Here is a 16914-nt window from a genome sequence, read left to right as displayed (position 1 = left end):
ATCAAGAAGAGTAAGAAAGCCAATATTGAGATTCACATATGATAGCTATATAGCTCATCAGTATGCATACATGGCATGTACTATCATGGGTAATGAACATTGGGATTGTACTATGGATAAATAAATGGATGCACTTGAGGAGAATGACACATTGGAGTTGGTTCCTTTACCTAAAAGCAAGAAAGCTATTGCCTACAAATGGGTTTACAAGGTCAAGCATAAGCTAGATGAATCTATTGAGCACTATAAGAGACGTCTAGTTGTCAAAGAGTATGTACAGACTGATTGTATTGATTATGAGAGACTTTTTCTCTAATGTCTAAGATGGCCATTGTAAGGGCTATCATAGTAGTAGTTGCATCAAAAAGTTGGATCATGCATCAAATGGATGTTAAGAATGCCTTCCTACAAGGAGAGTTGTAAGAAGAAGTTTATGTGGAGCAGCCGCCTAGCTATGTAGATGAGAATCATCCAGATTATATATGCATGCTTTGTAAGGCCTTATATGGGTTGAAGCAAGCACTCATGGCATGTCATTATAGGATTTCAGAATCCATTATTAGCATTGGACTTTGTAGAGCACACGCTAATCACTCACTCTATGTTTGGGAGAGTGATGTAGGTATTGTGGTCATTACTATATATGTGGATGACTTGATCATTGTAGTTGATAGTGAGATAGAGATTCACCATGTGAAGGGTATCCTTAAGAGTGAATTTGACATAAAGGATTTGAGAGAGTTGCACTATTTTCTCAATATAGAAATAATCATGACTCTAGAGGGTATATGGTTGTGATAGAGACAGTATGCATTGGATATACTAAATAAGTGTATTATGGTTGATTGTAAAGCCTATTTCAATGCCTTTGAATGTTAATGATAAGCTTAGTGCACATGAGGGTGACTTGATTGAGGATGTCATTATGTGTGAGAAGATTGTGGGCAGCCTTATCTATTTGACAATCACCAAGCCAAACCTAAACTACATAGTTGGTTTGGAGAGTCAACTTTCACAAAAGCCGCATTTGGATACAATGCAATGTACATTGTGCTATGTCAAGTCCACATTGGATTATGACTTATTCTATGGTGCAAACATACCATTGGACTTGCATGGTTACACAGATGCAGATTGGGATGGTAGTATTTTAGATAGGAGGTCTACCAAAGGTTTCATATTTTTCTTTGGCATGGACCAGCTAAAATGAACTATTAAAGGAGTCATCCTAAGTGGTGGTTTGACTTGCCTAACCCAGACCTAGGACAATTGGACCAAGAACTCTTACTATGTGAGGACTCCTATAGCCTGGCCTTTTATTTGCAAATACTTTTGATTCATCATTTTTCATACTTCAAGATGTGATATTCAAGCATGTAAAAAGGAGGGAGCTAAGCATATTATGACCCAAGGAGAACATGACACTAATCTCAAGTCCTGTCTCTGTACCCAAGAACCTACCAAGCTCTCGCAAGGCAAACTAAATCATTTTTCTTTCGTTCACTTTTATTTTTGCTCCAATATTCTTATTTATTTTTCTTTCCTTCTAAATGTCACCCTTAGGAAGACAAGGCATCGGTCCCGGGTCTTGACTCGTCCCTAGAAACCTACCATGTCTTCACAAGGCAATGATCATATGCTCTTGGAATTTTTCTTTCGATTCTATTCTTTTTTCTTTTTCTTAGGGGATAGAACTCCTTTTTACACATCTCCGTATACTATAGTCTTTAGATATATTTATTGTTTCTTCTCGTTCTTTTATTTGGCAGACTTCTCTATCTGCCTCACAACTAATAGAAACTCTTAGAAACAATTGCCTAGTAGGCTAGCGAGATAAAGTCATTGAGGACTACTATAAAAAACAACTCTTTAAATACCTGACAATATCTTTATAGGAGGCAAACAATTGCTCAGACCTTTCCCAAATTACCAAACCAAAACTTGGGACTTCATGCCTCAATTTTTCCGATCCCCAAAAAAAGAACATTCCCCACATACAAATATACATACATAGCACAAAGGGAAAGAAACACATAAAGGAAGGATATCACATGGACTTGGCCACAAAAAGCTTCTGCACAACAAGAGGCTCACTCTAGGTATTCCATTGAATATGTTCAATGTAGTACTAAAACAAGAAACCATTAACCACAACCACACCAAACAAATGGCCCTCTTGGCCTAAAGAGAATGAGTCATTTTAATTCATCAAACACATGGTTTTCTTGGCATATACATGCATCCTATTAGACTATCCAAGATTTAAAAAAAGAATGACACAAAATGCAAGGGCTAGCCTCATGTCACATATGCAAACTAGGTCACTACTATTTGATCATCAAAGTTTAATATTGGGCTCTTGTATATCCACCAATCCAAGTCTTCCCACTGATATAACGTCAATGTGGGATATCCCTTCTTGGGTGCTATAAGCTAAATGAATGACCTCATTGGCTCAAGTGTCTTATCATTAAAATAGACAGGTTGTTCGAGCTTCTCAAAGACTCCCCTGCAAAGAGATCCATAGATTTAGACTCATTCAAACTTTCCCTATGTGGGTTATTGCATATGTCATTGTTACAACCCAAACTAGGTAAGGTTTTAATCCTAGACCCATTACCTAGATGCATCCTAGAGTGGTTCTTATATGTATCATTATGGCCTCTGGTCTCATACACTTGGGAATTGACCATGGTATGTCCACTTAAAACTCTTTGCTTTTCATCTAATCCACTAGCCACACTTTTAGAGGTTTCAAGTCTCCAAACCCATCTCCTTTTTATCATTGCATGGCTTGATTGGATGCCACCACTTCTTCTATTTTTATATTATTTCATGATGATTGGCTCACTTGTTGCATATCACTTTCTCTAAATTGGATCCTTTTACTATATCCAACCCTAGATGGGTCTTTACCATCATGAACCCTAGGTTTCCTATCACTTGGACTCCCAATAGTTGAAATGGCCTCCACATGATAACATGCAGCATCAGCTATGTTTTGGGGGTCATCTCATCTCATTCACATAATTTTGTTCCAATTTTGGACCATTCAGTGGTTGCTTAACCACTATGCTTCCCTCATTAGGTCTACACTGATTTCCATCTAGCTCATGGCTTTGGAGCATAGGATTGGTTGCACTAGGATGCCAGGGTTCTTGGGCCTTGGGATCGTCATAGTCAATGCCAAGATTCTCCCTAGTATACCTCTCAGTTGCACTTCCAACATGATTAACATTCAACAAATGTTGCCAATCCTTATGAATTTCAAGGGTGCAGGGAAAATTCCAATAGCTCTCCCAACACTTTTGAATTTATTTCCTATAATCATCTACTTGAACCTTTGCCTCCTTCAATGACTTAGGGTTTCTTATCCTAATGTGGAACTACATATTTATTTCCAAGCCATTGTCAAAGAGCTCGCCAAGCTCATCTTCTAGTAATTGGCTAAATTTCCTTGGCCAAAGCTTTAGAATGTAATCAAAGGCTCTTGTGCACTCTTTGATGAGTCAGAGGTGTATGACTCTCGTCTAATTTGCATAAGCTGTCCCAAGACCTAGGTCATGGGGACCTTCTTCTCATATTCATCTAAAAATCTATCACATAATTCCTCAAATGATTTAATTGACCATCTTGGGAGGCTCCAATACCATTTTCTAGCCTTTTCCTTTAGAATACTCGAAAACACGAGCATCCAATGTATATCGTCAAAACTAGTCACAAGGCAAGTTAGGCCATACTCTTTTAAATGCAGCATCAAATCTTCATCTAATAGCCCATAAAACATTAGGAGATCCCTATAAGGAGGAGAGCATTTAGTTCTCTTCTTTGGGATCAACACTAGGTCATCTAGATCTAGATCTTCATATTCATCTTGACCTGATTCTAGTATCTCAGGGTCTCTAATCTCTTTCGTTTCCACTTTACCAATGTAGAAAGGTTACTTGCTCCATGGAGTTCCCTTTTTGCCAACTCACAGAGTGGTCTAGGAAGTCCTATAGCTTTTAGCATATCATTTTGATTATTTCTCAAAGGATCCTCTATCCCTTAACCATCCATAGGTAATTCCCTAATAAATTTAGGCTGGGGCTTTTTCCCCTTACTTAAAACAAATATATATGCACTATTTGGAGCTTGGGGTTCATGCCTCTTGATGAGTTGTGGTTTCCCCTTAATGACTAAGGTTTCCAATGACCTTATGAGGCCTAATATTTTAGCATGGTAACCCACCACATGGGATGTTTTAGTCACAACTAAATTCCATTGTGCGTCAATACTTTTCCATGGTGCTATGACTTTAGCATGATCATTAGTCGATGCCACAAGTTCCAACATACTTGTTGCATATTCTTTAGGTTGATGGATGATTGTACACAGTATTTCTTGAATAGAGACCACATAGAGGTGAAACCTCGGCCCATGCCATCATACTAAAGGATGGGTTAACCACTAAGTACTTACTTTCCACATCACATAGATAATCTCTCATAAAGGATTCATTCTCTACGTAATTAATTAGGTTCATTAGTAAATTTTGTACAGGGCAAGTTAAGCATTTGAAACCTTGGGAAAACCCCATTTTACAAATACTTTTGTGCATCCCTAATAGATAAGGTTATAAAAATTTTAAGTCCCATTTCGACCAAGTTTTAGAAACTGCTACTTATTAGTGGCTCCCGGCAAACACACCACCTATCACCAAAAATGGGCTCAATGCTAGCTCTAGGGCTCTAGCCGCGAGCCTCCTAAACTCACCTAAACAACCCCATGGCCTCCCGCGGCTAGGAGTGTATACACACTATGAACTGATTCAACCAAAGAATGCATTTGTAGATACTATTTCTAAAGCATAGTCCAACATGTTGTCCTTCCCAAACTCGAAGCAATTGGAGTTCCCAAACATAACAATGTCTAGCACCTCGTATCACATACACAGGGAGGACCTTGTAGCTGATTGTGTCCCCACTATGGCTCTCCTACACCCCATGGATTAGCCCCATGATATGCCGTTTCAACATAAAGCACATACAAAACATAGTCCTCTCTTTTATTATTCGTTCCAAGAGATAATTCAAACCTCACCGAATCAGGTCCCAAAGAAAATGAATGTCTAAACCTACGACTTAGGGAACCTCACATTCAACGTGGGTTTAATATTTAGAAACAATTGCAATGCATCCAGGAGATAATTCTCGTGATACCACATATAGAATGCAGATGCAAAGTAAATGTCTTTAACTGCACAAACAAGTAAACTTATTGATCAAATAGTGTGGATTGTGGGCAAACAATTCTTTTCATGACTTCACTCTAACGTAAGACATCATTGCTAAGGCAAGATTAAAGTAATTCATGCTATTGCCCTCTCTTAAACTTAGAACGAACAAATCCTATATGTCAAATATGCATAAAATCAACATTTCCAATGATATTCAACTTTTCATAGCCCTTTCGCATTTAAGGTTTTGCTTGTGCTGTAGGTGTAAAGAGTATTTTTATGTGTTTTTCGTATGTAAAAATAATAAATACACATGATAATATAAATAATGAGGATAAAATGAGACTAAACCTCATTCCCTAGCCCCACCATACATTCACGGAAACATTCATAATTTTATGTGGTTTTTTCATGCGTAAAATCTAATTTTTCCTCAATTAAACCTCATTTTTCATCCAATTTCACAATTATTTGTAATTAAAAATTTTGTATTTTCTATCTTTTCTAATGTAAAACACTTAAGAATATTGAGATTCATTATTATTTTCCATTTCTCACCATGGGAACACAAATTTCCATGATAAAGCTCATAAAATTGACGATTTAGTATAAAATCATGTTTTTGCATGTTCTGCATGTTTTACATAATAGGTATAAACGATCAAGACATGATGTTCATGTTGAAATTTTTGATATAATGAACCATTTTAACACTAGAAACTAATTTCAACCATAGGAAAGCAATATGCATCATAAAATCGAGAGAAACTCCACTTACTCATAAAATAGCATATGCGCACCTCGTAACTCAAGAACAGGAAGCCGCTGATGCTCATCTATAGCCGCTATCTACAGCCCATTGGTTCTTCCTTAGCACTTCCCCGATCTATCCCTCACATTCCATCATGAACCAACACCCATTCCCCCTCATTCTCTCAGCCCATATAAACCACGTTTATGGCAAGAGAGAGAGGAGAGAGAAGGACTGATTTTGGATTTTGCTGAATACTACATCATTTTTTGCGAGAATTGGAGTGATGGAGAGCAAAAACATGATGGAACTCAGGCCCAAGAGTGGAGAGGGAATCATTGCAGGTCTAGAAATGACATTTTTAAAGGATTTGAGGAGATATTGAAAAAATGCACCTCCCCATTATGTTTCATTTTTAAGGCTTTTTAAGCTTAAAGCTCCATTAGTCCTCTTAACTATTAAAAAAATCGGTTCCAAACTTTTTGTTCACACTTCGGGCAAGTGGTTTCGGCTTGGATAGAGGGGCAAAAGAACTCGGAATCACGATCTGATTGGACGGCCAGCTTTCTGGTGTTGAAAACTATTAGCATGGCCTTCCTCACATGCTTTCTGGCTTCTGGATCTGATATAGCTACTTCATAACACCAAACCTTATAGCCATTAATTGGGGGGTCAAACAACTTCCGATTGACGAGCAGAAACTTGTGTTGGATTCCTGGCATCAAAATGCATCTAGAAAAACTCTAGCTCCTTGATCTGCAACCGTTACTTTTTCTATGAAAATTTACTTTTTTATGTTTCTTGGGGTCTTTTACACTCTAAAAACGGCTTCAAAAGTCCGCTCTCAAGAAGTCATGTGGTTAGAGGCACCTGAGTCTATAACCATACATCATTCTTTGATGAATCATTAGTAGTCATACTACATAAAGTGATGCACAACAAATAACTATTCACTTCTATAATCACCATTTCTATTACTGGATGTATAACTACCTTGCAATTTTTTTCCATTTCTACTTTTAGCCTTGTTTTTGAAGTAGTTTTTAGAAATGTGACTTTTTTTACCGCAATGCTAGCACTTTCTACTGTCACCAAAAATCTATTGCCTTATTAGAATTTACAACTTGGCCACTTTGATTCCTCCTTCTTCAAGATTGTTCTCCCCTATTTTGTTGTGCATCATAACTTTGACCACAACCACCACCTTGGCCTTCGCTCATACAACCTCTACCTCTGCTAGTAGAGTAAAACATATATTCAAACTTGTTTTTGCTTTGAGAAACTGAGGAATCAAAGGCAAGTTCTTCTCTTCAAGTATTAACATAGAAATCAAGTCTACAAAATTAAGGATATCATCCCTCGTATTCATAGATGACTTGAAGCTCTTGTGTTCATCTCCAAGTCCATCTAAGAATGCATGTACAACATCATCATCATCAACTACCACACTAATAGATCCAAGAGCTTCCACGATACCCTTGATCTTCAAGGTATAATCATTAATAGATAGATTCCATTCATTAATGATTATGCAGGTTGTATTATAGAAATTCCCTCCTTGTATATACTGTAGGAAATCCCTCATTGCTAATGGGGCCACTTGCAAGTTCCCTCACAAGATTTCCTGGAGTATATACACTATTCTTCCTGCTCAACAAGTTTCACTGCAATCAGAGACTGCAATCCTACTAGCCTCAGGAGCCTCATGCAGCTATAATCCAAGGTAAATTGAGCAAGGTTGAAGAGCTTCTTACCCATTTCTTACTTTCATGCTCCAATGCTTTTACCTTAGCCTTCAATTAAGCCTTGCATAGCCATGGGACAGCTTTCATAATATAAAAATAGACAAGAGGGGAGAGAGGTAAAGAAACCAAGAGCACACACACAAAAGTAATGGAGACTTGAGCACATAAAGAGATAGGAAATCTTCTTATTCTTGAACAAAAAATAACTAGGTCTACAATATGATAAAAGAATAAGATGAAAGGTACCACAACTTATATATGCTCAGTTGCTAAGTGTGAACCTACTAAGAAAAGAAGAGGTGGCACAATGAATGTGCCACAACTAAGGGTGGACTATGTGGGTGTAGTCCAATTGTAGAATCATTGGCATATCTCCATGTCGGTCATCTAACATTCCAACAAGTAATATCCTACCACATCACCAAGATACATAGTGGATGCCAGCTCATCTAGAGCTCGATATCTCAACAATGATGGGCTATTTATAGAATCTAAAACCCTAGTTATTGTTTGGAAGATTTAGCAAGATTGTTTGAGATAAACACAAAGACTAAAAAGCTACATAGAGCTAAATCAAGTTAAAAGAGAAAATCTGTCCATAAACGACTATGCATTAAAGATCAACAGTGTTGTGGAAGCCCTCGGATCTATCAATGTACCAAATACTGATGATAATATTGTGGGAGTATGTTTAGATGGAATTGGAGACGAGTACAAGAGCTTGAGGTTGTCTATGAATACGAGGGATAATATCCCTGACTTTGTAGATTTGATTTTTATGTTGATACTTAAGGAGAAGAACCTTGGATTGGATTCCTCTTCTTCTCAAAGTAAGAGCAAGTTTGAGCAGAGATTTCTGTACTAATAGATATAGAGATTGTGGAGAGGCCAATGTGGTGGTTGTAATCAAAGTTATGGAGCATAGCAAAATAGGGGAGGATAATCATGAGGAAGGGGGAGCCAAAGAGGGCAAGTTGCAGCTTCAACCAACATTAACAAAATTCAAGCAATAATAAGGAGTAATCCTGGCATTGTGGCGAGAAAGGATACGTTTCTAGTAACTATTATAAAAACAATGATGAAATAAAAAATGGAAAAAAACAGCAATGCAATTATGCTTTCACTAGTAAAACTAATGATGACAGAAGTGAGTAGCTCTTTGTTATGTAACATTTTATGAATACTGTGACTACTAATGGTTAATCTACAAATGATGTATGGTATGTAGACTTAGAGCCTTTAAACACATGACTTCTCATGGAGAGTGGTTTAGAGAGATGCATAATCCAAAGTCTCTAGGCTATGTGGAGACAAAGGATGATATAACCCATCCCATCACTCGCATTGGAAATGCTCCTTTGACTATGTAGGATGGTAAAACAAAGTACCTGGATTATGTGCTATATATACCAAATATAACTAAGAACCTAGTTTCTATTGGTCAGATGGTGGAATAAGGATTGGAGTTTTAGTTCACATTTGATGGTTGTTATGTACATGTCTTTAGAAATGGTTATAGGTTGATTGCAAAAGGTAAGTGTGATGGGAAATTATTTACTCTTAATGTAGTTTGCCTAAAATGGATGCTACTATGTTTGCACAAGGTTCAAGTATTGTGGCTAACATTGAAATTTGGCATAAGTGGATTGTTTATGTAAATATGCAATGTCTAAAATGTATGCAATCAAAATAGATTATGGATGGCTTACCAAAGTTCAGAGTTGAAGGAATGCATAAAGTATATGCATCATATCAATTTGGAAAGCAATCAAGGCATGCAACATAATACACATGTGTAAGAATAAGTTTAGTACTAGGATATCTAAACTATTTAGTCCCATAATAGTATGATATAGAACTAATGTACTAGTTTTTTTGGAGAACTAATTAGTGCTAACAAAATAGTACTAAATACTATTAAAATAGTAGTGGCATGGTACTATAACACCAAATAAAATAGTATTAAATACTACAAGCATAATTATGGTATACTACTATAATACCACAAAAAAATAAGACTAACATTACTAGATAGTATTAACATGGTGGTGGCCTAATGCTACATAGTACTAAATGTAGGTAATGTAATGGTGGCATAGTACTAAAATGCCTTCTTTGTGAGTACTACATAGTACTAACAACTAGATACTACTATAAATGGTAGTTTAGGGTTAAGGGGTCACGTGGAATTAGTGTTTTATGCCTATAAAATGTAAGGTGTGGAAACCCCTAAGAATATGAATCATTTTACATTCTCACATATCTCCATGTTTTCTATCCTAAGTCTCTCCATTTGTTTCACTGTTGGGGAGGGGGGGTGAACCCCATTAGGTAAGAGGCTTATTTTAGTTGCCATAGACTACTTGACTAGATGGATAGTGGCAAGAGCAATGATGTAAGTAAATGCCAAGGAGATAGTGAAGTTGTTCTATGAACACATATATGAAAGGTTTGGAGTATCATCATTGTTATTAATAAAGGTCCAAGATTTAGGAATAATTTTGTCAAGGAGTTATAAGTGTAACTTGGGATATAGGATGAGCATTCCTTCCCATATTATCTTAAAGTCAAATTCCATTGCCAAAGAATGTCAACGATCAAAGGGTTTGGAGAAGAAAAGTCAACGGTGTAAAATTGAAGGTTAAAGAGCAAGGCTACCATAGGACATCAAGGAGAGCCACAAAAAAGAAAGATCAAACTTTGGAGTTAATTGGGCTCTAGTGCTACTAAAAATAGCTCATAAATATTACATCTCAAGTCCAATAAATTAAAGGATTCATTTGGAAACTTTGTAGCATGTAGAGAAATTAAAATATAAGCTCCAAACATTGTGCCTAGTCTCGTGTAAATAAAGGAAACCAATGGAAACAATGATCAATATGTAGGTATTTTTGAATTCCCAACTGTTTTCTCAAAAATCACAAGTAAATGCTTCAATACAATCTAAGTGCACAATCATTGAGAATCTTATGGACAAGGTGTGAAGGCTTGTTAGAGTTTTAGGTACATAGATATTGATAAATTGGATATGGGCACCCACCCACAAGAGCTAGATTATTTAAAGTTCAAATTGATGGAGATGCGCTCATTCTTGTGTCTATAAACTAAGTTAATAGAGCCATTGCTTTCCTTTCTTCTTCTCCTCCTCCTCCTCCTTCTTCCACCATAACATGAGCTGAGAGAGAGAGAGAGAGAGAGAGGGAGAGAGAGGGGGGGGGGGGGGGGGGTGGGGGTGTGGTTTTGAGATAGCATCTGAAATCTATAAGAGAGTAAGAAGAGGCTTCCCCCTCTTCTTGCCTTCACTTGGCTTATCCTTCTTCTTCTTAGAAAAACATTGAAGCAATATGATAATTTATAAAAAAGTATGCATTTTTGCAGTTTTGATCCGAGGGGGACACACATGCATGTTTGCACACTTTATGAGGCAATGTGTACTTGCCCATATAAAGGGAACATAATGTCTGTAAGAGACGTGTTGCATTTGCTTAACCACATTAGTAGATATCTACAACCTCAACATGTGGTTGTGCAGTTTATATCCTCTATGGCAATTGTGTGGACATATAAAAGGGAGGGAACACACACGTGCATGTTTGGACACTTTACAAGATATATGCGTACTTGCGCATAAAGGGAACATAATGTTTGCAAGTGACATGTTGCATTTGCTTAACCACATTAGTAGATATCTACAACCTCAACATTTTACAACACATCCATTTTAAGAACTAGAAGGGGTGTGTTTGTATACAATTGTAAGTGTTAGAACAATGAAGTGATCCAACCAGAAGGGTGCTTTTTAATATCGTTATAATATTGTTTGGCGAAAAAACATGATACAACAAGGTAATGAAACGTTGATAAGGAGTTGGGACCGAACCGGATGGAGAAAGATCTGACTTATGAGCGTAAGGGACCCTACAAGTGAACCATTGCATGAAAAGGGAAGACAAAAAGGGGTGGGGGGGGGGGGAACCAACGACGATGGATAGAAGGCTATTATACAATAATAATATTCCTGTCCCACAACTAGTTAGTAGGAAAGGGCGAACGTGGGGGCAGCTACGTCGCGACGAGACGCAGGACTTCTTCGCAAGCAAATGGCGGGGGTTCAATTCAATTGCAGGCCTGGGCCTGATCGCAGGAGATTACTTAGACAGATGTTGCGTAATTTGGCGGGTAATGGCCCTACGTTCTACCTTCCGGCCTAGACCATCGCTTTGCAGCTACTGCTCCCCTCCATGATTAATTATTTCGGGCATAATATAACTCCATCATCTCAAGGCGGATTAATGGGGGAAGGGAGAGCACACACACGGACAAGGCACATATAAATGTTTGCCTCTGCAATGCAATGAGCTACAGGGAGGTAGTAGCATAGGAGTGCCTATCCTGGTAGATCATACAAATCGTATTTATTTAGCTGATCCGATATATTAGCGAGGATGAGCTACGTGACCATGCAACCAACCTCGCCGCTGCTGCTTCTGATCATCAGCAGCTGCTGCTGGAGCCTGCTGGCACTCATGGCCTGCGCCGACACTCGCCGCTACGAGTTTCATGTAAGTAGAGATCGGCTGCCTCGCATAACCACCTTGCATTTGTTATATTTCCAGGCTAAACACACAAGCCTGTTTCTTTTGACATTTTCCCATGTGCTCCTTACCCAGCTATAGTGTTCCTTTCCCTCCCTTTCCTTTTCCCATGTGCTCCTTCCTTTTCCCCAGCTACAGTGTCCAACCGCATATCCAACTAGGTGCGATTGGGCGTCCTCCCCCCACGAAGAAGCTCATGAATTCACAATGTGGGAAATAGTGACAACCCTTGAATCTCCTTATGCAGAGTTCAAAGGCCCTTTTTATTTACATACCTTTGAAGAGTTTAAATTGAAATTCATTCACCACATTCTCGTTGTCTCGCATGGTTTGGAAACAGCCAGTTTTTCGAACACTTGTCCCGGCTCCGTATTAACAATGAAAACCATTGCAGGTTAAGCTAGCCAATGTTACGCGCCTTTGCTCCACGAAGGCTGTTCCCACTGTGAATGGTGAGTTCCCAGGGCCAACCGTGGTTGCTCGAGAGGGGGATCGGCTACTCATCAAGGTTTCCAACCACCTACCTAGCAAGAACATCACCATCCACTGGTAAATGTTCAAACCTTCCTAATTATTTTGTCTTCAAGGCTATAAGCATTCCTAATCATACCGTATAAGCTATCTATATTATAGCATATCGTACATGTATCAAATACTTGCAAGGGTCCAAGAGTACTAATGTATGTGCACTTTGAAATGCTCTTCTACACGAAATTTATGTTGAATCAATATTCTTTAATAGAAGTAACTGTTCATGGCACGATCGCTATATGGCTGGCAGGCATGGTATCAGGCAGATCCGCACGGGCTGGGCTGATGGGCCCGGGTACATCACGCAGTGTCCCATGAAGCCTGGCACCGCCTACACCTACAACTTCACTGTCACGGGGCAGCGCGGCACCTTGTGGTGGCATGCCCACCTCTCCTGGATGCGCTCCACGGTGTATGGTGCCATCATCATCCTGCCGAAGAAGGGCACCCCATATCCGTTCCCTAAACCGGCGCAAGAGATTCCCATCGTATTGGGTAAGTGAGAACACTTCGTGCCTGTGTGTTGAATGCGGTTGCTACTTAGAACTGAAAAGAAATGCTATACATAGGTGAATGGTGGAAGGCTAGTGTGGATGCGGTGGTCAACCAGGCAACCCTTACGGGAGGAGCACCCAATGTGTCAGACGCCTACACCATCAATGGGCAACCCGGGGCCTTGTATCCGTGTTCGAGAGCAGGTAAAAACATGTCAACACAGCTTTTCATCGTCTTCGATTTTCTTCTCTATTGGTAGAGAACTTTGTGTGGGGGACTGGTGAGAAGCAACAGGCACGGGAACAGGATTCAGCTTTTCCATCGTAGATCCTGTATGATGGATTGCAATGACAATGTTGCGAGGGGATGGCCGCATACTTGGTAAAGGTCAAAAAGTGCAGGTTTCTATTCCGAGTCATGTCACGACCCATAAAACAAGAGCGACGCAAAGAATCCCTCTTCTAGTGAGCTGGAGGCTTTACTGTTTTTGAAGTTTAATCGATAATGTGGGTGGGCATATTGTATATATGTGTGTGTGTCACGCATTATCAAAAGAACTTTGAAATCCCGACGCGAAACTCCTCCTCTTGTAAACGACTATTTTGAGGGTTTTTAATTAGATAATTGATCAAACATGGTTGTTAGGGACGACGACGTTGCAAGTGCAGCGGGGCAAGACGTACATGCTGCGGATTGTGAACGCGGTGATGAACGGGGAGCTGTTCCTGGGGCTGGCCAACCACAAGCTCACGGTGGTGGAGGTGGACGCCGTGTACACCAAGCCCTTGCAGGTGGACCATCTCCTCATAGCTCCCGGCCAGACCACCAACGTCCTCTTCACGGCCGACCAGGCCCCAGGTGGGCGCTACTACCTGGCCGCCCGGCCCTACATCGCGCCCAACGTCACCGCCGACAACACCACCACCACCGCCATCGTCTCCTACAGCCGCCCAAGAAACAGCCCCTCCCCGAAACTTCCTCCCCTGCCGGCCTTCAACGACACCTCCGCCGCCGCCACATTCAGCAGCAGCCTCCGGAGCTTGGCGTCAGCTCACTACCCTGCCAACGTGCCCCAACGCATCGACCGCCACCTGTTCTTCACGGTGGGCCTGGCCGTTCGGCCCTGCCCCGCGTGCACGCTCGGCGCCAAATTGGTGGGCGCCGTTAACAACATCTCCTTCGTGCTGCCCCAAACCGCCCTCTTGCAGGCTAGTTCGAGTGCTCTCTTCACTAAACATGTCGAGCTTTCACTTGGAATTTCCCACCTCGGAAACGGGGCTCTTTTCTTTTCTCATGTTCTTCCCTTTAGAGGGCTTCTCCTAAAGTGTTCAACATGATGCGCTTTTGCACGCGAGGTACCTTGTACCTACTACCTAGGTAGGTTTGTTGCCGAACCCCGCTTGGAGCTTGAACATCCCCACACACCAAGACACCTAGCTAGGTTTGTTGCCAAACCCCACCTAAAGCCCCCCCCCCCCCCTCCCCCAAGCATTGCCCCGTCCCCAACTATATCTACCTCAATGTGCAATCAATCCCTCCTATGCAGAAGCTGATGATATTGTTTCTCGAAAGGTAGGAATTATTGTGTCAATTTATCTAAAACTTCTTGTGTTTGCTCCAATAGACCCACTATTTCAAGAAGTCAGGGGTCTTCATGACTAACTTCCCAGATAACCCCACCGCTAGCTTCGACTTCACGGGCGTTGCACCATCCAACATCCTAGCCAAGTCAGGCACACGCTTGAGCTACATCCCCTTCAACGCCAGCGTCGAGCTAGTGCTACAAGACACCCGCATTGTCGCCCCGGAGAACCACCCCATCCACCTCCATGGCTACAACTTCTTCGTGGTGGGCCAAGGCTTCGGCAACTACAACAGCACCTCTGACCCTGCCACCTTCAATCTCATTGACCCTCAAGAGCGCAACACCATCGGTGTGCCTCAAGGTGGATGGGTCGCTCTCAGGTTTCGAGCTGACAATCCAGGTAGGCTATGCACTACATGATCATCTACTTATTTGTTTGTTTATGCTTGCCATGTAGCTACTTTTAAATTTTGGCATCATGACATTTGAAACATTATATATAAAATAAACAATCATGACATGCGTAGCTTTCACATTTTTAGGGTGGTGCTACCCCTAGGTTGTATTAGACTTTATGAATGTCTTGCAAGTTAAATGGTGGGGCAAGTTCTTTTACCTTTGGGACTTTAAAATCAAACTTATAGATGGTTCCTTGTATATTTTCGGAAAGATGTCCATACCTTGAGAAAATATCGTAAATTCTCTATTCAATGATCATATTATAACTTGTCATTTTGTAATAACCAATTGGGAACAAATACTAGCAGCAACCAAAATTCATTGTGCTATATGAGGAAGAAAGGTACTTATTTCTGTTGAATGAGAATATGCTGAGAGAGAGAGAGAGAGAGAGAGAGAGAGAGAGAGAGAGAGAGAGAGAGAGAGAGAGAGAGAGAGAGAGAGAGAGAGAGCACTAATGATTCTGCTACACTACAGGTGTATGGTTCATGCATTGTCACCTCGAGGTCCACATTGCTATAGGTTTGGATATGGCATTTCTTGTGGAAAATGGGCCAACACCTGAGCAATCAATAATTCCCCCACCCTCAGATCTTCCACCTTGCTAGCAGTGTACAATAGCAATCTTATGAGCTATTAGAATATCATCTCTATTGCTCTAACAACCTTTTCTTAGCGTTACCCTGTCGAGTTGCATCACTATCGTAACATATACACCATGAATATCTCTCTTAGCACATGTGACAAGACCTCGAGTTGGATTCATCCGGCCATCACGTACCTAGCATTTTCATCCTACCTCGAAGAAATCAATAAAATGAAACTGACATTTCGAGCTAATTCTTCCTTTCAATTGTATTCTATGGAGGCACTCATCGGGCATTCCTCATAAAAGAGTCATAACATTGCACTTATCTCTTTGTTCCTCCTATTCAATTGTAACTTATTCTTCTTCAAACAACATTGCATACTTCAAAGTTGAAATACTCCTTTTTAATGCTTTACAAAGTGCCTTGCTATGGGGGACATCATAGTAACATGAAAGACCTTTAATGAGTAGGTCATGCCAAAGGCTCTGGAGCACACATCATATGTTGGAGCATCAACCTATCCTAATATTTTTTTCCCTTGTGCTAATTTTGATGGTTAATAAGGGAAAAGTAGTAGTTAACTTAGGGTAATCGTTGAGGCAAACTATCTTGCCATCATCTAATGACCTACTCCTTCAAGTGTTTCCACCTACTCATAGCTTATATTCTATCTCTATGTAGACTGCTCGAGATCCAAGTTCTTCATTGCCTCTTACCCTGGTTCACGTCTATCTACAGAATGCAAGGTAGAGTAAAATTGGAATCGAGTTGCATAGTTTCTTCCTTTTGCAAAAATAATCCAAATGGTTGTGGGAGGATGCTCCAATAGCTGCCCATTCATGGGGCACACTTGCGTCTCCTCTCGATCCTTCTCCTTCCATCCGCTCCTCCTGTCAAGCAAGAAAGAGACAAGAAGAGGACCTTCACACAGGGAGGGGATAAGGA

General features: G+C 40.3%; 1 protein-coding gene across 1 annotated transcript; it reads left to right on the top strand.

Annotated features, from left to right (window-relative positions):
* Positions 1-11985: 11985 nt before the first annotated feature.
* On the top strand, positions 11986-16435 carry LOC148041602 (laccase-4-like). The gene is made up of 7 exons (XM_087680849.1): positions 11986-12276; positions 12704-12858; positions 13091-13335; positions 13410-13538; positions 13981-14543; positions 14960-15320; positions 15857-16435. Exons 1-7 carry the CDS (start codon positions 12160-12162, stop codon positions 15985-15987), a joined length of 1701 nt encoding a protein of 566 aa, XP_087536975.1. The 5' UTR covers positions 11986-12159; the 3' UTR covers positions 15988-16435.
* The last annotated feature ends 479 nt before the right edge of the window (positions 16436-16914 follow it).

The sequence above is a fragment of the Lygodium microphyllum genome, chromosome 1, assembly GCF_053477565.2.
Source record: "Lygodium microphyllum isolate KBCC chromosome 1, Lygodium_microphyllum_v1.1.10, whole genome shotgun sequence".
NCBI classification, from domain to species: Eukaryota; Viridiplantae; Streptophyta; class Polypodiopsida; order Schizaeales; family Lygodiaceae; genus Lygodium; species Lygodium microphyllum.
This window is presented reverse-complemented; position numbering and strand designations above follow the sequence as displayed.

Bases quoted from the DNA above. Each gene is read 5' to 3' on its own strand.
- LOC148041602 (XM_087680849.1), top strand. From the start codon at position 12,160: ATGAGCTACGTGACCATGCAACCAACCTCGCCGCTGCTGCTTCTGATC. The intron at 12,277-12,703 runs GTAAGTAGAGAT...AAACCATTGCAG, and splicing joins CTCGCCGCTACGAGTTTCAT to GTTAAGCTAGCCAATGTTAC. The intron at 14,544-14,959 runs GCTAGTTCGAGT...TTGCTCCAATAG, and splicing joins CCCAAACCGCCCTCTTGCAG to ACCCACTATTTCAAGAAGTC.